The 22,746-nt window shown below is 42.7% G+C and overlaps 1 protein-coding gene across 1 annotated transcript in view; it reads right to left on the reverse strand.

Annotated features, from left to right (window-relative positions):
* Nucleotides 1-2,743: 2,743 nt before the first annotated feature.
* The window catches only part of SLC2A13 (solute carrier family 2 member 13), a 107,926-nt gene continuing 87,923 nt past the window's right edge, over nt 2,744-22,746 (reverse strand). The window contains exons 8-10 of the mRNA XM_081877958.1: nt 14,072-14,193; nt 12,459-12,611; nt 2,744-10,761 (exon numbers count right to left, since the gene is read on the reverse strand). Of these exons, the coding sequence (XP_081734084.1) occupies nt 10,535-10,761; nt 12,459-12,611; nt 14,072-14,193 (502 nt within the window). The 3' untranslated portion in view covers nt 2,744-10,534. The remainder of the gene's footprint in view (nt 10,762-12,458; nt 12,612-14,071; nt 14,194-22,746) is intronic.

The following is a 22,746-nucleotide window of genomic DNA, read 5'->3' on the forward strand; positions in this document are numbered from 1 at the left end:
GACTTGTGACTTTGCTTTGATGCCACTACACAGCACACAACATACCCCCCCCTCTCCCTGGCAAATTCATTAGGCAGGATTGCGTCAAAGCACCAGGGAATAGCAGGAGGGGAAGCGGTAGTCGCGCCCACGCAGAAAAAGGTTTCGCTGTCATCTTGCATCGGTGGCATTCAGGGAAGATGCAAAATCATCAAGTCTACTGCGTTTAGACTGCAGATCCGCAGGACGGGCAGTTATTATCTGTAACTTGAACCCTGGGTCCAAAGAGCTGTGCAAGCACTTTCCGCACACCCAGAAAGCTTTGGATCTCAAGTTCTTCCTGCAGATCTTCCTCATGCCAAACCTTGCTGAAACTGAGGATAGCCTGAAAAGCAGTCTGCACGGCACGACCTTCCGGCAGATCAAAATAAAAATCACCGCCGTGGCCAAACCCTCAGCCTTTGGATCTTGACGCTATTAAGGTGGATCGCTTCTCAGCAATATCTTCATGCAGTTTTCACATAGGTACAGGTTGAAACTCGGAAAATTAGAATATTGTGGAGAAGTTCATTTATTTCAGTAATTCAACTTAAAAGGTGAAACTAATATATGAGATAGACTCATGACATGCAAGGCGAGATATGTCAAGACTTTATTTGTTATAATTATGATGATCATGGTGTACAGCTGATGAAAACCCCAAATTAACAATCTCAGAAAATTAGAATATTAAATGAAATCAGCAAACTTGGCCAGCAAACTCGCCTGACCTGAACCCCATATAGAATCTATGGGGCATTGCCAAGAGACAGATGAGAGACATGAGACTGAGCAATGCAGAAGAGCTGGAGGCTACTATTGAAGCATCCTGGTCTTCCATAACAACTCAGCAGTGCCACAGGCCGCATTGAGGCAGTAACTGATGCAAAAGGGGCCCAAACCAAGCTCTGAGTACATATGCATGCTTCTACTTCTACTTCTCAGAGGTCCAATATTGGTCTATTTGCAATCCTTGTTTTGCTGATTTCATTTAATATTCTAATTTTCTGAGATTGTTAATTTGGGGTTTTCATCAGCTGTACGCCATGATCATCACAATTATAACAAATAGAGGCTTGACATATCTTGCTTTGCATGTCATGAGTCTATCTCATATATTAGTTTCTTTTTTAAAAAAATAATATTTATTCAAAATTTAAAAATAACAAAAAGAAAAGAAAATTACAAAATACAAAATATAAAAAAACAAAATACAAAAAGACATAACAACACCAAAAGAGAAAAATAAAAATAGAAAAAACTAATTAATCCTTTGCATAACTTTCTTCCTTTACTTATTTTCTTGACCTCCTCTCACCTCCCAATTTTGTATTCTAATTCAGATCGTTGTTTCGGCAAATCCTTCCAACCTTATTTTCATTTAAGTAACAGTTACATTTAAGTAACAGTTTCATTTAAGTAGTTTAACATAACATATTACAATTTAACATCCTCTCTTTTCGTCAATTTCATCAACTCGTCTTTACTTAGTCCTTTATGTCATTTCAACCAAAACCATCTAATTTTCTTTTTCCAACATCTTTCTAACATTCCTTAATTTTACAATATTTTTGAAGATATACTTTAAATTTTTTCCAATCTTCTTCCACTGACTCTTCTCCCTGGTCCCGGATTCTGCCAGTCATCTCAGCCAATTCCATATAGTCCATCACTTTCATCTGCCATTCTTCTCAGGTGGGTAATTCTTGTGTCTATTAGTTTCACCTTTTAAGTTGAATTACTGAAATAAATGAACTTCTCCACGATATTCTAATTTTCTGAGTTTCACCTGTATTTTAGTTCCACTTGTGTTCACTTACGGTATACCTTGAGAAACAAGGGGGAGACCTAATGTTTTACCATATGATGACATTAAAACTTTCTGCCTTCTGGGTAAAGATCTGAGGATTATATGAGAAATGCCATTTCTTGTCCAAATTAGCATACACAGCTGTAGGCCTCAGATACCCATCTGCATTTTTAAAGTTTTGCTGCCAAGTCTAGGTGGGTGTCTGAGTAGAGAAGACTTCTTAGCTAAGGTGATTGTAAAATAAATAAATAAATAAATAGACATTTGAATTCTATACCAGCTGCCTTAAAAAGCAGAGTATTTTGCTTTTCACAGTCACAATTTGTGGGTGGTGTTAATCGAAGCATAGTGTTAACTTTTGACACTAAAGGCAGCCTTTAATAGGTCAAAGTTAACAAATGACCAAATGCTACATAGATCACTATGGATTTTATGACGTGTCTTGACATTTATCAGTTTAATTGCCATAAAATCAAAAAGTGCTTCAAAAGTGACCTTTTCACATGAAAAGGGGTCTCTTTTTCGGGGTTGTTTTGGAGCAGAGAAAAAGTTAGTTTCAGACCATAGCTAAGTTACTTTGGGCTCTAAAGTTAGGGGTGTTCACTGAAGGAAAGTTTACAACTCCAGGAGCTCACACCACCAGTTTCCTAGGTATGACTGTTTAAAGCTTGCTGAATGAAGGCAAATGCCAAAATCTGGGACTGGTTGACATCATATTGGAATCAGAACCTTTGTGCTGCATCGTTCAGCAAGATTTCAGGAGTTTAACCTTCTATGAATTTTACTACCACTTAGGAGAGGTAAGTGTCATTTTGAGAAACATATTCACACAATTCCTTATTAGGTTCTCTCACAGAAGTTTCTTGACAATGTTCTTTAAAACTCTGTCAAGTACAAATAAAACCCCAAGAAAGATTTTGTAATCAAGTGCCTCACATTTATTTTTGTTCATTTACAATTGTCAGACAATTCTTTAATAAAGATATTTATTCTTATGTAGAGAGACACTGAACTTTCAGGAGGGTAATTTGAACATAAAAACATTCAACTGTGTAGCACTACATTGTCATAAAATTTACACCACTTTTTATACATTATAGGCTTGGTTGGTTGAGCAACAAAACGGCGTTATGTTAAATGTGGAGGGAGGGGAGGATGACTGATTCAATACATGCCTTTCTGATGTGACAGGCAGAATTCCTCACGTGTTATTTCACCACCCAAATTTCACACGGCGAGTTGTTTGCCTAAAAATCACCTGCATGTGAAAACAAATGCTTGTGATGAGGCGTAACTGCTTTTGGACAACGCCAATTCAGACTTGGGCGGCAGATCGGTGGAGAGATAGAGGAGAAATATGACTGAATATTCTGCAGCAGGGGAGGTAAGACAAATGTATAACTAAATTTGTTAATTTGAAAATCCCTGACATCTAGCTTTCTAAGTGCCGGGAACTTTAAAAAACAAACATAAAACAATACAGTACAGTACCAATCATGTACTTAAACATGTTCCAGGACAGAGGCGGCTCTAATACAGATTTTTTTCTTTTATATCAATCCATGTGACCCTTGAAGTAGAAAACATCTACTTCCCTTCTTTGGTATGTTACATAAAATAAAATAAAATGTCAACATCTATTTGGAAAAGACCCAAAGAATATATGTACTCCAACATTATATATTTATATGTAAAGCTTTATAGTTACACATGCCCAGTTCCTGAATGTAATATAGTTTATATTTATTACATACAAAAATTTATAGAAACTAGTTTCTTAACCTAATTTTAACTGCTTTGATTTCAAGAGATGCAAGTCAGATTAGGAAATATGTTTTCATATTGTACTAACAAATCTGTTGGCTAAAATATTTTCATATACAGTACTTGGAACAACATTAGCACTTTGTTACAAAACACCACAGTGATTATTATTGGCACATTAAAAACCTTTCTCTATATGAAAATACACAAAATAAATAACTTCCCAATATTTTTCTTATTTTTAAATCTATGTAATTACCTTTAAATAATTTACTCTCCAGTACTGGAGCCATTTTTACCGAGAAGAATATACTTTGCTGACTTCTTACCTTGAAAACATTATCTCAACTGAAACCATTCTAGGTTACACCAAATGGTAGCTCTACGCAAGGCTATTTATAGAAAACAACAATTTTGCAAGAAAAAAAAATGTGACTTGTTTAATCCAAAGAATAATTCAGGATTATTTTGTCATCAGTAGCTACATTTAAGCTGTCAAAGTTACCCGCAATAACACACATTTTAATAATAATAAAAAACCCATAAAACACATATTGTAGCCTCACTGCTTCTGGCCTGATACACATCCAGAAAAGAGGCAAAAGAAAGAAAAACGCACAAATCAATTGATTAAAGTGCTACTCAGATAATTTATCGTCACATTAATTTTTCAAATACTGATTTCATTGCAGCTTCTCTCACATTTCTAGAAGTTTTAAGGACTACTGGGAAACACATTTGACATTTAGCGATAACCACGGGCACAGTCCACTGGGAGCTTCTCCTATGAAGGGCCATCAAGTCAAATGGAAGATGTACAAAAACATCCATGGGCTCATATCTATAGAACGCAACCAAAGTTGCAGTAACTTCTGAATCACTTGTTTTGAGCTAGTACTGGGTGAACATACCTTGTCGCCCTGCACCTAGCTCAAAAACAAGTCTAGCCTTTCGAAGTCCAAGCTGGGGTTGGTGGACAGTTCAGCTTTTAGGACCCCATGATTACGGGTGACACAATGGACACTCTTCATCCCCCTTCTACTGCCGCTGAGAATTAATTTTAATTCCTCCAATCTGAATTGAGTGAGCTGAGAAGAAGTCAAAAGAAAACTCACAGATCCAGAAGCAACGGATCCAGAAGCATGCTCATTAGCACATTATGTTGCTTAGAGACACTGGGAAGTTACAAGCTGGCCCTTTGACATGCCTTGAAACGATCTCCCACTAGGTAAATTTCAGGAAGGGGAGAAGGAAATTGGAAGCAGGGGAAGCTGGAGTTCCAAGAACCATCAGGCCAAATATGGGCTTCTGCTGTAATTAATGGTGCTCCTTTATTTATTTTTAAATGGGCACACTCTTCTGAATCCATCCAATTCTGAAATGTGATGCCACCCCTAGTTTAAGCCAACTCAGTTCTTCTTGGTGCACGATGCTGACTCATTGCTTGGCATGTATGTTGGCTATAAGCTTATACGCAGTCTGTAAATTTCTCAACCAGGAGCCACCAAGCTTTCTGGGCCAGTGGGTGTTTTTGGAGTTTTGAGAAGGTGCCATGGGCAGCAGGCACAAATGGCTACCATGGGGACATGGCATAATGGATGCCACATCTCTGAGACATGGGACCAGAAAATGGTGAGGGCATTCAATGGTGAAAAGGGCATCTGTATCAGCTACTACTGCACTCACTCGCCAAGAATTTGTACATCATTTCTGTTCTGAACGGATGGGAGAGTGGGTTGTCCTGGCATCCAATGAAATGTGGGCATGTTTACAGGACCATGTTTAAAGGGGCATGGTCAACATAGGAGGGGCCGAGCCAGTGCAAACAGGAACAGAGCAGAAACAGTTTCTGGTGTCTTGTGGATTTCTGAGGTCACCGTAGGAGATACTGGAGGATGAACTGGCACCTACTTGCACTAAGTTGGCAACTCTTTCCCAATGCCTGCTTTGAGACCCCTCTTTTTGGTCCTATATAGGCGAGCTGCTCTATGTCCAAGATGGCACGCATCCTTGTAAAAAGCCTTCTATGTTGAATGGGACAGAGTCTACTATTTTGGTATATTTACTGAATACATTACAAACCCGCTTAATGTTCTTTAATCTTTATAGAATTCTCAACGACAACACCTCATCCTTACTAATAGTGGGCATCAATCATAACCTGTTTCCTTGGCATTTCCCTCAGTGGTCTTAGACATTAAAAACATATTGACTTCCCATTCCTAATGTGAGCTTCCTTCAAAATAAATTCTACATGATCTCCTGCTCTCATTTTGCTCATAACAGTGCTTTCACTATAATTCACAGGACAATAAAAGTTATGGAAATTTAGTTTGGCGGACATATAACAAGCAAGGCTACTTGTTTTTATTAAGTTCCTAAGAACTCACCCTATTTACTCATGCTTAATAACTTAAGGGGGGGAGAGAATGTATAACAGAAAATAAATGAATATTTTCTACTTAGCTAAATCAGCAGGGCATGGGCCTCTTAATCTCAGGGTTGTGGGTTCGAGCCCCATGCTGAGTAAAATATTCCTGTATTGCAGGGGGGTTGGACTAGATGACCCACGCGGTCCCTTCTATACCATTCTATCATACTATGAGACCAATCAAAATCTACCTGAATGTTGAATAAAATAGAAGATATGGATAAACTGGGGCGGGAGGGGGAGAGACAGAATTAACCAACAATCCTGAATTATCATTATTTTCCAAAGGTGTGTTTGTAACAATGATGTGCTATTTTAGATCATCCCAGAGTGGGCTGCATGGTTTGTGACAAACATCTATTTAGAGCAATCGCCTTCTGATTCAATCAGACAAGCAACAAATAAGTGTTATTGTCCCAAAGCAGGTAATTAGAGCCATAAGATGGTGAGCATACAGTACCAATCATCTGCCTTATCAAAGGTGCTCCCTTGGACCCGAACTGGTATGGTCCATTGCACACACAACCCTAGGTGTAGACAGATGCCACCACTCCAATCTTGCACTGCAAATTTTTGTGCCCAAAGGACCTGATCCTCAGACTGGAAGCCTCCGTCGACCTGCAGACTGCTTTTGCTAGGCTAAGATGAGTTCTTAGAAGAGGTATTTTAAGATTTCTCACATACACCATATCTGAAACCACTAACTGTCCTGAAGCACAATAGATCTGAATCAAACAGACCTACAGAAACATGTGGGCATCAGAAAGTTTGAATAAAAGTGTTGTGCTTAGGTATGCTGTCCGTGTTCTGTTACAAATAAAAGTCCTAGTAGAAGAGATTGACCTGCTACACTGGAGAACATTCAACATTAGTCATACTTAAGTGACGTCCACCAATTTCAATGGGTCTACTCTTGAGTAGGGCTAAACTACATATCATCTATTGTAATTAAATAGCTGTATCTCGAATATTAAAACTAGGCTTTTCTGACAAAGTTAAGATGTAAAATATAAACAAAAATATGCTGTAAAATAGAAACATTTCTCCTTTACTCTTTGATTATAAACATTCACAGATTCCAAAAATAAAACCCCCAATTTTGTAGGACTTTTTCAAGTAACATTCGATTCATTGTTATTATAAGTAATTCTTGGTACTGTGACTAAGGCATTATTACAGCATAAAGCAACATCAAAAGGAAGACTTATGCCAGCGTGTCTAGAAGGGAAAATAAAGCAATGGAAAAAAGGTGGCTGTGGATTTTGTGCTCTTGTTAGTGAGCTCAAATATACTGCTTTCGGCCTCTAACAGGTAGAGAGAGGGGAGAAATGTCAGGCTTGGCTTTAAAAAAATATACTCCCTAAGAAGATAAAATATGTTTCAGAAAAAGAGATGAGGATGGCGGATGGCTGAATGTCATTTGAGAGAATGTCAAAGAACCAAAATGCTGGCTAATGCTTTTCCGTTGATAAAGACTTCAGCGCAGTCTGGAAAAATAAGAAAGTCAATATAAATGGGAACACTATTTGCAATGCTCAACACATGGGCTTGTGACAAGGTTCTGTAGAGCAATCGTCTTTTGATCTGATTGGGAGAGCAAGGAGCAATTTTTATTGTCCCAAAGCAGATAACCAGAGCCACAGAAGACGAATAGATCATCAATTAAACACCCATATCCTATGTGGCTTTAAGTCCCAACCCTGCAAATTTCTGAGATCAGTTTGAAATCTCCTCCTAGGCATACCTTTCATACATTTCCCCTCAATTAAGGCTTTAGGCAGGAAAACCAGTGAAGGCCTATTTAAGGACTGGCCCTATTAAAGGCAGCATTTTGGCACAGACTTCATTATCATTGGACTTTATTGGTCATAGCAACCAATTCCAAGAGGATGTTTAAGGGGCAGGCAGAAACCAGTTTCATCATAAAAGCAGACTGGTTTGGTGTATTTGCCCATTTTTAAAAGGCAGGTGCAGATTAAACCCATTTTAAGGCAACGCTGTTCGTTTGATGGAACCATACATTTCAAAGTTAAACGGTGGCTGTGGAAAATGTGGAATTGTTCTGGAAAGAGAGCAGCTAGCTTGAAAAGGTGGAGCTCTACAGTGCTTCCTTTCCATCAGTTCCCTGCCTGAAACTTCAAAAGGTTAAAAGGGCAGGTGGATGTTTAGCAGAAAGAGCCAGTGGGAATGTAAGTCCTCTTTGGGGTCACTCTCATGCCAAACCTCCCATACAGCTTTTCAAATGTGGGTTTTACAAGCAGCACTTAAAAATGAATGAATAATTTGCCTTTTAAAGGTATCTTTTGCTGAAGGAAATTCTTATTTCCTTCCTCCCAGTCACAAAGGAGGATGCATATGCCTTAAATGCAATTTGGAAGAGGCTATAAACTACAGATCGAGGTCTATAATATTATCCCCTTAACTGGCTTTTTTAAAAATCCCAAAAGTCTCTTGAGCCAAATGCTATCCAAGGGAAGCAGAATCAGAAGGGGCAGGGGGAATAAGAGGAGTCACCCAGTCGACATAGCAGAAATTTGATGGCAGCACTAACTCTTTGATTAGTGCAGTTGCTAACCTAGGCATGTGCTTTTAACTTCTTGTTCTTCTGCAGAACCACCTTTTCCTCAAAGGTAAAGGTAAAGGGACTCCTGACCATTAGGTCCAGTCGTGGTCGACTCTGGGGTTGTGGCATTCATCGCGCTTTACTGGCCGAGGAAACTGGTATTTTGTCCGCAGACAGCTTCCGGGTCATGTGGCCAGCATGACTAAGCCACTTCTGGCGAACCAGAGCAGCGCATGGAAACACCGTTTACCTTCCCACCAGAGCGGTACCTATTTATCTACTTGCACTTTGATGTGCTTTCGAACTGCTAGGTTGGCAGGAGCAGGGACCGAGCAACGGGAGCTCACCCTGTCGCAGGGATTCAAACTGTGACCTTCTGATCGGCAAGTCCTAGGCTCTGTGGTTTAACCCACAGCGCCACCCGCGTCCCTAGTTGATAACCTAGGCATGTGCCTTTAACTTCTTGGTCTTCTGCAGAACCACCTTTTCCTTAGGCATACAATTATATGCAGGAGGAGAACTTTGTGGCCTTGGGACTACAACTACCACCATTTCTGACCACTGGCCACACTGGCTGGAGCTGATGGGAATTTAGGTTCAACAGCATTCCAAGGGCCACAGGACCCCCGCTCCTGATGTAGGCTTCAGAGTGCTTAGAGTGCTTCACACTCATTTCTGTACTAGAGCCCTTTCATTTTTACTTTTCTGTGTTTAGCTGGAAGTGAATGTTCTGCACAGTATTTAATCCAGAACTATATTACCAACCATGCTCTCCTCAATGGCCAAGAGTCTTCTGTAGTGTTTATCCATGAGCAAGTTTCATTCAATAAAAGGTGCTCAACCAAGTTAATGGAAAGTTTCCTGTGCACAGGTCCTACTTGTTTGCTTGATCTTTGGGGGGATTAGAGATGAACATTAGTTGCTCCAATGGTGCTTTCCATTCTTTGGGGAGGGCAGAATAAGGGGAAATAAATGGACGCTAGGAAGGTCTGTGTATCTGCCCCCTCACCCGATTTATGGTAGAAGTTCTAGCTCACCCATAGCTTCATAAAGGAGAAGTGGTTTCATGAAGGGATCAGCTTTTGTCAAATTTTACCACGTTCAAGGAAGCAATGCGCATGGATCTGCTGTTGAACAAAACACACTGCTACCCAGAATTGCCCATGTGCAGTTGTGTTTCAAGCAACCACCCACAACACTACCCAAGAGAGAATGCTAAAAACCAGTGCCAAAATTCTCTGCAGACCCGCCCTGTGGCTGTTCTCGGGGGTCCCTTGTGCAGAGCAATGGTCGTAAAACAGTGGCAAGTTATTACAAAGATAGGCATGCCCAAAGGAAGGAAGGAAGGAAGGAAGGAAGGAAGGAAGGAAGGAACCCAAAGGGCTGCAACACCCTGCCTTCTCCTTGCATACAAATTCATCTACTTTTGAAAGAAGTAATAATATTAAATTACAATTTCCACAGCATGCAGCCGATTTCTCTCTCTCTCCCGCTTGTTTTGTAAGAGGCTGAACACTTTTGTATCAACCCTCGGTTGCCAGGTAACCGTACTTTAATGATTCATCTGGTTTCTGACTAGCTGTTCTTTTTCACTTTTTTCAAGTGGGACAAAAATGCATGGTATATATCATCAATTGAGTTTGCTATTGTCAATTCTAGGACCTCAGACATACACCCACCTGGAATGTTTGTATCCTCCCAGAATAAATCCCTCCCCCTCACAATTGTCCCATTTTGACTAACTGAAAGATCAATGTCCTGTTTTGCTGTATTCGTCTCAAATGACATGGTTTGGAACAGGAAAGTGAAGCTGGATAAGACAGTAGAAAGGAGAACCAGACCAGAAGCAGGGCAGTGAAGTCATCAAGAACAGCTCCTTCACCACCACCACCCCCCCTCCCAAAAACAACACCATCCCGGCTTGATTAAATACACCAGCAGCTGAAAATCATTCCACATCAGAAGCATCATTGTCAGAAAGATGGTAATTACTTCCCTTCACCCGGATATATTCAATATACCTCCCATCATCTGAATCTGAAATGCCACATGTACACAGTGAGTTCTCAAATAAGCATTCAATTTCCTCCAGTTTTTTCCCTTTCGTCTCAGGAAGGCAGCCGTAGAGGAAAATGAGTCCCACGAAAGCAAATCCCGCATAAAGGAAGAATGCTCCTGCAATACAAACAAACAAACAACCCCCCCAGACACAGAGTTAATAGAAAGTTTTCCTCTAAAACAAAATACAAGGTCACAACAATAAAAGATCTACTATATATCTTAGCAAAGTTAAAATGAAGGTTTCAGAAACAAGTAATTATTTTAAATTGCATTTAAATAATTATATTGGTCAAGATTCCAAATATTTAATTTTTGCAAAACCATGATGGCGTCCCAATAACACTCAAATCTCATTTAAAATTTATTTAGTAAAGAGACTTCCTAAAGAATGCAAGCTACCACAGAGGGAGACTGGGGGAACTCAGTAATATGGGTTTTGGGGAAAAGGGCAAAGCTATCAGCTAGATTATGGGACACGGGTGGTGCTGTGGGTTAAACCACAGAGCCTAGGACTTGCCGATCGGAAGGTTGGCAGTTCGAATCCCTGCGACGGGGTGAGCTCCCGTTGCTCGGTCCCTGCTCCTGCCAACCTAGCAGTTCGAAAGCACGTCAAAGTGCAAGTAGATAAATAGGTACCGCTCCGGCGGGAAGGTAAACGGCGTTTCTGTGCGCTGCTCTGGTTCGCCAGAAGTGGCTTAGTCATGCTGGCCACATGACCCGGAAGCTGTACGCCGGCTCCCTCAGCCAGTAAAGCGAGATGAGCGCCACAACTCCAGAGTCGTCTGCGACTGGACCTAATGGTTAGGGGTCCCTTTACCTTTATCAGCTAGATTACAAGCAGCATGACTTGAAGGCCTGCACTCAGGAATGTGGCCCCAGGCACGTCCTGGCATCATGGTGAAGCTGGCAAGGCTCCCCTGTCAATGGTGGTAACTGCTGAGTCTCCGCACCAGGCCCAGGATGCCACCTTAGTTTTCCTAAAGTGTAATGTCCCAGACTTTCCACTGTTCCATGCCAACATGGGTTTTTGTCACCACAATGTCACACAGCCAAGCATTACGTTTTGGGAGAGCTAGGATTAATGGGTACAAGCACAACTGTTGGGGAAACAACAGAGAGCATGTGACCAAGGGCACCTCAACCCTGAAACTAGCCTGGGATGACTCTGGGTGGCCCTGTCCTTAAAGCCAAATGATTAAAAAATGTAAAACATCTACTACTCACAAACCACCGAAAGCACTAATACAGCTTTGGGAATGCTTTTTAGAAACAGAACTTAGCAACACAAAGTCTTGAAATGAGGATATATACACAAGTTTTCTAGAGGTCTTTAAAAAGGAAAGCTAAACTGCCCATTGAGACCTTAGCTGATGAAAAGCTAAAATTCCAAGGATCTTAAACGCAATGATCTTGGTACTACAGTGGTGCCCCGCAAGACGAACGCCTCGCAAGACGGAAAACCCGCTAGACGAAAGGGTTTTCCGTTTTGGAGGCGCTTCGCAAAACGAATTTCCCTATGGGCTTGCTTCGCAAGACAAAAATGTCTTATGAGTTCCTGTGGGGTTTTTTCCCTCCCCCCCCTTTTTCCTAAGCCCTAAGCCGCTTATCAGCTGATCCGCTGATAAGCCGCTGATAAGCCGCTTATCAGCAGATCCGCTAAAAGCCGCTAAACCGCTAATAGCGCTAATCCGCTAAGCTGTCAATGGGCTTGCTTCGCAAGACAAAAAAACCGCTATATGAAGAGCCTCACGGAACGGATTAATTTCGTCTTGCGAGGCACCACTGTGTTTAAGACAGAACACACTTCTTACCATAGTACGTCAGATATTCAGCTGTGTGCAGAAATGTAAGTGACACTAGGACGTTGAAAATCCAGTTCACGCCGGAAGAACAGGCATTTCCTGTACTTCTAGCCCAAAGGGGGTATATTTCAGAATTTACTGTCCATGGCATTGGTCCCATTCCTTTTAAAAGAAACATGCCACAAAATTAATTTTAATAAACATTCACATCAAATACCAAAGGATCTTCAAAAATGGGATGTGGTACAAACAAGATGTTGGAACAGTAATATTTTACTTCAGTAGAAAGCCGCCAGATGAGGAAAAATTAAGTTACTCAGAGATCTAAATCTTATATTGGGGGGGGGGGGGATATTATTCAGTACACACTAGTGTCTGTTGGGAGTGACAGAAGGAAATGGAGATTGAAGAATACCTAATTGTGGATCTGATGAAAGGATGCTTTTGGGAACAGGAAGGCGAAAAGTCAACCTGTTTTTATTGATGCATAGATGGAGGTATTCCAACCATTATTGTATGTATTCCTATGGCTTAGAAAGATGACTCTTTATTGTACATATTTCTGTAATTCAGAAAATCGTCGTTTGAATAGAATTATTTAAATACAGTGGTACCTTAGTTTAAGAATAGCTTAGTTTATGATTAATGGATTAAGAACACTGCAAACCCAGAAGGTGTTTTGGTTTGTAATCTTTGCCTTGGAAGCAGAACATGTTTCGCTTCCTGGTTGAGTGTTTTCCATTTGTAAATTGAGTCCCCCACTGCTATGGGAAAGCACACCTTGGTTTAAGAACGCTTTGGTTTAAGAACAGACTTCCGGAACGGATTAAGTTCGTAAACTAAGGTGTAGTTAAATGCTTGCTCCTACAATGCTAAAATGAACTAACTCTTCAACACACTGACACTCAGCACATGGAGCTGATAGTTTTAGCAGGAGGAATATACGAAGGATATTGAAACTGGCAAGGGCACCAAGAAAAGCAAAGAGATACGTGGGCCTTTGGGGGATTATTTTAAGTAAAGGAATGAGGTATGGAATGTGTTAACAATATGCAGAAATGGCACGAGAATGTAGCCTTAATCCCCCTCCTTTGATTTTTCATTGCTATTTAAAATCAAGGAAGTGAACAGCAACATTACGGGAACTGGAAAAGGGGGAGAAATTCCTGTAACACAGGGGAAAAAATAAAATAAAAAAGGTATAGTAAAACAAAGGGTGAGTAGCAAGATAATATTAATCATTATTGCAAAGGTCAATCTGTTGAGTTGTTACATTCCAGGAGAGTTCTTGATCCAATATGAGCCTGAGGCTCTCACACGGACGTCTTTCTCGGGGGGGGGGGGGAGAGTGATGAGTGAGTGAACTGGGTTATACCAGTTATTTGAAAGCAATATTTCCCTGCCCACTCTTGTCAGAGAACAGAGGTTTTCAATCCGGTGGCCAAGGAGACAGTGTGTTTGAAGGCAAGAGAGGCAGTTCGCTCATCATTTTCTCCTCGAAGTGAGGCAGGCACACAAATATGTCTAAGACTTTTATCAGTCCTAGAATTTTTCCTGGAATATAGCAGCTCCACAGGTCCAATTTATTTCACATGAAAACTAAACACGCCAAATCTGTTTACCTGGTGCAAAGAAAACCAGGTATAAAATAAGTCCCACGAGCGCTGTCCAAGAGTATGGTGTAGGGCAGAAGTTATATGCCCAATATGTCTCTTCAGTTTTGAGTCTGGTCTCATTGGAACATCTGCAAGATAGCCAGCATATAAAACAAAGGTTTAAAGGTAAAACCAACATCTATAAGCAAAGAGCAAAACAAAGGCTTAAGGATAAAGTGAGCGCCTACAAGGAAAGAATAAGAATCATTAAGTTATAGCAGGCAGACTCAGACCAGAGAAACATCGTACCTACTGGCTAAAAGCAGATCTCTGCATGCAGGCAAAGTCTCTAGAAGGAGACCGTTCCATAATACTGCAGGCAGCTTATTCCATTGCTGAATTATTCTTATAGGCATAAACTTGACAAAAATTGATGCCCTGTGTATTTCAGAAGTGTTGCTTATTCTCCTGTCTCAGAGGATAAGGTAGACAAATATTGCTGCTCTTCTGATCTCCAGAGGGGTAGCTGTGTCAGTCTCCCACAGCACCCCCTCCCCAAAAAACCCCCACCCATAACAAAATAAGTCTCATGGTACCAAAAAAGCTAATAAATAATTTTATTCATTTATTTTACTTAGGAACAGTTGCTCATGAAACATCCCGAAGCCATTACAATAAAAACAGAGCCATAAAAATATACAGAAAACTGGTTTCAGATCCAGACAGATACAGAACAGGGTGGGGTAAATATCTCCACTTAAAAGGCTTGTCTTCAACAGCTGCTGAAAAGAGAACAGAGATGATATTTGTGTGATATGTTATGGGATGGAGCTTTTTAAGGGTAGGTGCTGTCACATTAAAGGCATGATTTCTACACCATACAGAATGAACCTCCTGATGAGATGGTATCTGCAGGAGGGCCTCTCAGGTATACAAAGGATGAGGTGGTATTTTAGATATTGTGTTCCTAAGTTGTACATCTGCACCAGAATCTTGAACTGAGCTCAGTAACGAACTGGTGGCATTGAGCAGTCAAGCCCACTTGCCCACAAAAGCTTATGCTGTATAATTAATTTGTTAGATGCCTCAAGACTCTTGTTGTTTTGCTGCTCTTCCGAGATTCTTTTAAAGCTCAGAACTGCCTCAAACCTTTTCTGCAGGCGAAAGACACACTGTTCCTCTAGGACCCTGGAGTAAGATCCTACGCACAGTTGTGGAAGGGTTTCCCCACGCTACAGAAGGCATAAGTGCCCAGAAGGCGGAATGCCATGATCATCAAGTTTCTCACATGGGGAAAGAATAACAACATTTCTGAAGCACGTAAAAACCAGAATGCTGTAGAATGTAAAAAATTAACCGAATTCTGACTGCAAGCGTGCAGTCAAAATAAACAGGCCGCATTTCCTTTGTTCAGAGACTGCCAACAGCAGCAGCTGCCAGCTGGTAAGTTCTTGCCTAGGTAGTTCTACTTCATGCATGGCTGTTCGTATTTCTCTATGCAACTGCATATGCAGATCCATTATCACATGGAGAAAGGGGGGGGGAGTGAGAACTGGGGTTGGGAAATGGTTTCTCCTGGAAGCTCAGCCAGTTCTTTGATTTGGGGAACCTGCCTATGATCAGATAATAACAACAACAACAACAACAACAACAACAACAACAACAACAACAACAATAATAATAATAATTATTATTATTATTATTTATTTGTACCCCACCCATCTGGCTGGGTTTCCCCAGCCACTCTGGGCGGCAACAACAACAACAACAACAACAACAATAATAATAATAATAATTATTATTATTATTTATTTGTACCCCACCCATCTGGCTGGGTTTCCCCAGCCACTCTGGGCGGCTTCCAACAAAGATGAAAAATACACTAAAATGTCACATATTAAAAACTTCCCTGAACAGGGCTGCCTTCAGATGTCTTCTGAATGTCAGGTAGTTGTTTATCACTTTGACATCTGATGGGAGGGCGTTACACAGGGCGGGCGCCACTACCAAGAAGGCCCTCTGCCTGGTTCCCTGTAACTTGGACTCTCGCAGTGAGGGAACTGCCAGAAGGCCCTTGGCACTGGACCTCAGTGTCCGGGTAGAACGATGGGGGAGGAGACGCTCCTTCAGGTATACTGGACCGAGGCCGTTTAGGGCTTTAAAGGTCAGCACCAACACTTTGAATTGTACTCAGAAACGTACTGGGAGCTAATGTAGGTCTTTCAAGACCGGTGTTATATGGTCTCGGCGGCCACCCCCAGTCACCAGTCTAGCTGCCGCGTTCTGGATTAGTTGTAGTTTTCGGGTCACCTTCAAAGGTAGCCACACGTAGAGCGCATTGCAGTAGTCCAAGTGAGAGATAACCAGATCATGCACCACTCTGGCGAGACAGTCTGCAGGCAGATAGGGTCTCAGCCTATGTACCAGATAGAGCTGGTAAACAGCTGCCCTGGATACAGATTTGACCTGTGCCTCCATGGACAGCTGTGAGTCCAAAATGACTCCCAGGCTGCGCACCTGGTCCTTCAGGGGCACAGTTACCCCATTCAGGACCAGGGAATCCTCCACACCTGCCCACCTCCTGTCCCCCAAAAACAGTACTTCTGTCTTGTCAGGATTCAACCTCAATCTGTTAGCTGCCATCCATCCTCCAACCGCCTCCAGACACTCACACAGGACCTTCACTGCCTTCACTGGTTCTGATTTAAAAGAGAGGTAGAGCTGGGTATCATCTGCATACTGATGAACACCCAGCCCAAACCCCCTGATGATCTCTCCCAGTGGCTGCATGTAAATGTTGAAAAGCATGGGGGAGAGGACAGAACCCTGAGGCACCCCACAAGGGAGAGCCCAGGGGTCTGAACACTCATCCCTCACACCACTTTCTGAACACGGCCCAGGAGGAAGGAGCGGAACCACTGTATGACAGTGCCCCCAGCTCCCAGCCCCTCAAGACGGTCCAGAAGGATGTTATGGTCGATGGTATCAAACGCCGCTGAGAGATCCAGCAGAACTAGGAAACAGCTCTCACTTTTGTCCCTAGCCCGCCGGAGATCATCAACCAGTGCGACCAAGGCAGTTTCAGTCCCATGATGAGGCCTGAATCCCGACTGGAAGGGATCCAAATGGTCCGCTTCTTCCAGGTGTGCCTGGAGTTGTTCAGCAACCACTTGCTCAATCACCTTGCCCAATAATGGAAGATTTGAGACTGGGCGATAATTGGCCATTGTGGCCGCATCTAAAGATGGTTTTTTAAGAAGCAGTTTAATAACCGCCTCTTTCAGTGGGTCTGGGAAGGCTCCCTCACGGAGGGAAGCATTCACCACCCCACGAAGCCCATCGCCCAGTCCTTCCCGGCTAGCTTTTATAAGCCAGGATGGGCAAGGATCCAGGAGACAGGTGGTTGGCTTCACTCGTCCAAGCAGCCTGTCCACATCCTCGGAGGTAACAGATTGGAATTGATCCCACACAGCTTGACTAGACAGGACTCTAGCACTCTCCCGCCCTGGCCCTGCTCCCATGGTGGAGTCCACTTCTTCCCAAATCTGAGCGATTTTATCTGCAAAAAACTTTGCGAAATCATTGCAGGAGATCATGTGGCCCGTGCTGGGCCCCGATGTCGCAAGTGGTTCCACTAAATTGTGAACCACCTGAAAAAGTCTCCTGCTGCTGTTTTCTGCAAATGCAATAGAGGCGACGAAGAAAGTCTTCTTCGCTGTCGCTATCGCCACCTGGTAGACTCGACGTTGAGCTCTAACCTGTGTCCGGTCAGATTCGGAATGAGTTATCCGCCACCGGCGCTCTAGCCGTCTCAACGATTGTTTCATTGCCCTCAGATCCGTGGAAAACCATGGGGCTGCCCGGGCTCCATGCAATCGGAGAGGGCGCTTCGAAGCCAAACAGTCAATAGCCCTGGTTAACTCCACATTCCAGCGGGCCACCAGGGAATCGGCTGAAAGGCCATCAACATGGGATAAAGCATCCCCTACCACTCTCTGGAAACCATTTGGATCCATTAAGTGGCGGGGGTGGACCATCTGAATCGGTCCCACCTTTGGAAGCCCCAAGATTTGAAAGCCACAGATTTGTGAAAATTTGAAGATTTGAAAGCCACAGGGAGAGAGCAAGCTTTGAATGCAAGCAGGTGTCCAATACAAATCCTAAACTGCTCCCCTTCACAGTCTAGTTTTCCTCCATCAGTTTGGCTTTAATTTTTGAGTGCTTTGTCTGTATTTGGTACTTTTCATACCATTAGCCACCTTGAACTTGAAAATGTTTATATCTGGCAGTCCCTTATAGAAAATAAAGAAATCAAATCTCATGTAGGCTTAAACACATATTGTAAAGATTGTATCAGCTGCAACCACAATCTCTTCTTTCTCATTTCATCTGCTTGTTTTGTATGAAGTGTGATGGCTGACTCCAGTAACCATGAGAGCCTTTGTGATAAGCCTTACATGATAAAATAGTTATATATTCGCCCATTATTGCTAGTAATTAAGGGTGATGGAGGCAATTATTGTCTTTGCATTGAAGAGCAGGACTACGCACATGCGCTGTGGGTTTCTCCGCTACTAAACAAGTGGATTCAACAAATCTACTTCTTTCTCTGACCCACCTTGTATGGCCAGATTCTTGCATTTACGTCAGTTTAAATTATGGACAATAGGATAACAGCTTCACATCCCATCAGCTCCTTTTAGTATTGCCGTTAGTATTTTTTGAGCAGGTGCACAGTGATGAATAGTGGCTGATTATCCATGTTTGAAGTGTCTTGAAGCAAACAATACTGTAATTGGCTTAGTAGATTCCTTTCAGGCAGCACTGCAGCTGCCCACTAAAGTGAAGTCCAATGTTTTCTTAGGAACGCAGTAAATAAAGATGCTAGTCAGTTTGTCATCTTGCATCCCTGTTAGGCGGTATGAAGCTGTCTGCTCAGTAGCTTACATTTGTAATTATCAAATGCCCATCCTTATAACTGGCAGAATATGCTAAGCAAGAGCACATGAACATCTTGAGGTCTCATAAGGCAGGGGTTGGCAAGGTTTACCTCGCCTGGGCCTGTTCACTCCAGCAGAGATCCCTCCATGGGCTGGATTGCCCACGTGCGGCCGCGATTTCCGGCGTCTGCACAGATGCGACTTCCAGCACCATGGAAGTGAGTCTCCGAGCTGTGCCGGTTTAGCGCAGCGTGCGGGGACTCGCCAAGCAGGCAGCTTGTTTCGGGGGCAGCTTGGGGGCTGGTTAAATGACCCCCGTGGGCCGCTTGTGGCCCATGGGCCTTAGGCTGCCTACCCCTGTCATAAGGGAAGCAGTGCCTCTCTATATGCTCTGCACCTGGGAGCTACACTGCATTTTCTTTGAAATCTCTACTGCGGTAACAAGGCTGGAGAGCAGTCTTCTGCCTTTAACACAACAGAGATCCTAGGAACCAGGAGAATCAGCAGGGTTTGGCCGTGTCCCAGACTGCAAGTCAAGAATCAAGCCTCTCCTGTCTACATAGCCTTACCTCTCTATCTGGGGACCTGATTCTAAAGGATGGTGAAACTCTACAAATTGGTTTCCATATTCACAGGCATGCAGACTTATAACCCTGGGCAGAAATAACTTCCATCTTCACACGTATAGCAGGATGTTCTCCATTTACATCTTCATCTGAAGATAGAAGGCGTCTTCCTGTGGACAACTTGTGGCCTTACAACTTCTATCAGCCCCAGTCAGCATGGTCAGTGATTATGTCAGCTGTAGGCAAATAACATCCGGGAGGGCCAAAAAATTCTCCTGCCCTGACTTAGGAGAAGTGCAAATAAAGTTAGGATTTCTAGCTGAGCTGCAATGCAGGAGGGAATGTGAAGATGAGAGACCTATTCACTCAACTGGAGCACTTCAAAATACTGCATGGAAGGCAGCAGGAAATGAAGCTGCTTACTCATTCCTCCCAACCTTGCTGGAAACACCAAATATCTTCTTTCCTTCGTCACTCCATTAACGGCTACAGTGCCCTGAAACACAAACTAGGATGACAAACGAGACACAAACCTGAGAGATTCATGATAGGCTCTCATGCCTCTAATTTCTTTTAAAAGCAAATAACTGAACATGCTATTTATACAGTTAGGAAACCTGAGCCTTCACTCTCCCAATGTGTACAAGGTGGTATTTCTGGAAAGAAGGGTTAATGGGCAAAGATGCTCAGTTATTCTACCAGATAGGAAGAAAAATAAGGCACATAAATGGAATTACAACTTCTCACCTCATTTACGGATTCCTTTCTTCACCAGCATCAGATACTTGTGCATATTGCAGCAGGTGATTTAGGCCAAATTAGATTAGATGGTGGTGATCTGCTGATAGTAGTAATTATTTCCTATTTTTCTAAATAAAAAAAACAGTCATGGGAGCAGCCACGATTGCCTTAATGCAACAAACAGCAACTCCAGGGTGAGTGGATTGCTTTTGAAATATGGCACAGGAGAAAGGGTTAACCCCCTGCCACATAGCATGTGGACCTGTACCTTATTATATGAGACAAAGATGTTGGATCAATCCATCAACCTCTGATGGATTATTTAGATGGTGTCACACTGCGTATGTCCAAAGAACAGCTCCCACAAAAAAACGTCCTCGCATAGTCAAAGCAATCTCAGCCTTTTGCTGTTTCTTGAGACCTTCGGCATTCCACTGAGTTTGACTCTTAATTCCGTTCTTCCAGCTGAGTCAGGGCTGATGGGATTCAAAGCCTTTCCTTCAGCAACCGAAAAGCCATGGCAGCCCAGGGCCAAAGGTGCTATCTTCTCTTAGCTCAAACTGGAGTCAGGTGTTCCCTGGATGATACATTTTCCAATTGCTTTGTTGACTTTGGCTCCACCAACTCCCCACTTTCCTTGTCACACAGGATCAGAAAGCCAAGATGCCTGGCAGCTTGTTTTCCCAACTGTCACATTTAATTAGCCTCTCCAATTCCCATAGCTTCTTTAGCCATTCCCAGAGCTTGTTGCTTCTGAGCATGCTCATTAGTGTTGGCAAGTTGAGAGCTCCAGGAATTCTTCTCCATCTGCCTCAGACCTATTTTTTCAGCAAACCCCTGGAGAGGTATAAACAGAATGCCAGCTGGTTTTAAATCAGCTTTGTTGCTATTGCAAAAGCAAGCAGGAATTCCAAGGAGCCCAAGGGATGCATTATTAAAGGGCTAGTGCAGTCACTTTCCAGAGTAACTGTTAAAAAGTAATCATGGGGAGGTGGAGGAGAGAGGCAGACACTCTTCTACTTGCTCTTTACTAACAGGGAACATGGCATACCCACAAAATGTTTTCTAAATATCAGGTATAGGAGCTGGCTTGGCATGGAGAGAAAGCAGCATATATTTCTGATGTGTACAGAATCAAATAATTTTAAGTTGCAAGGATCATCTCTAGTTGAACCCACTGCGATGCAATAATCCTGCCCACAGCTATCCCTGGGTGGGCTTGAAACACCAACCTTCTGGTTAACAGCCAGCCACAATGACCCTTTGTACCACCTGAGATGCCAGGTACTAGTTCAAGTTCATGTTCAGTATAGACAGAGCTCTAAACTTGCAACTAGCAAATATGCGCCTTCTAGGATGGTATCATCAACACAGAACACAGGAAAAGATCCAGGCCACTGATGAAGGTTGAAGCTGAAATGACACATTACACATGTGTTCCACAGGAAATCAAGTCACATCATTGGTCTACCTGGGACTTTTTGTATGCAAAACAGTTGCTCTACCACTGTGTAACAGCCTTTTCCATTATTCTTTCCAGCAATATTCTTGTTTTTCAAATGTAAGACCTGGCCTTGTTGTTGTTGTTGCTGTTTAGTCGTGTCTGACTCTTCGTGACCACATGGACCAGAGCATGCCAGGCATTCCTGTCTTCCACTGCCTCCCGCAGTTTGGTGAAACTCATGTTTGTAGCTTCAAGAACACTGTCCAACCATCTCGTCCTCTGTAGTCCCCTTCTCCTTGTGCCCTCCATCTTTCCCAACACCAGGGTCTTTTCCAGGGAGTCTTCTCTTCTCATGAGGTGGCCAAAGTCTTGGAGCCTCAGCTTCACGATCTGTCCTTCCAGTGAGCACTCAGGGCTGATTTCCTTCAGAATGGAGAGGTTTGATCTTCTTGCAGTCCATGGGACTCTCAAGAGTCTCCTCCAGCACCATAATTCAAAAGCATCAATTCTTCGGCGACCAGCCTTCTTTATGGTCCAGCTCTCACTTCCATACATCACTACTGGGAAAACCATGGCTTTAACTAGACGGACCTTTGTTGGCAAGGTGATGCTGTCTGGCCTTACCAAGCTGCTTTAAGTGGAGGAAGTATGGTTTGGGAGATGCTGCTCAGACCTTTCTCACATGGTCATTTATTTCCAGCTCAGAATCACTATGCCTTTGGGAACTAGGGGACAGGGGGAATAGCTGTGGTCCCTGTCTCTTCACCCATCACCTGCCCTATATCAAAAGCAGTTTTGGAAAGAGTATTTTGAGCATTAAGCAGCCATTAGCCAGGAACACTTCCTCCACTAGGTCACAGCCTGACAAGGTGATTTGGATGCAGACAACAGTGAATTCTGTGAAAAGTGTATTCTGAGCATAACATCACCACATGCAAACAAACAGAGAGCATGCTCACAACTCTGCTGCTATGGAAGTTGTAGGAAAGTTTTGCTTCTGTAGGAAAGTTT

Source organism: Podarcis erhardii (assembly GCF_964252035.2).
Source record: "Podarcis erhardii genome assembly, chromosome: 10".
In the NCBI taxonomy this organism is placed as follows: Eukaryota; Metazoa; Chordata; class Lepidosauria; order Squamata; family Lacertidae; genus Podarcis; species Podarcis erhardii.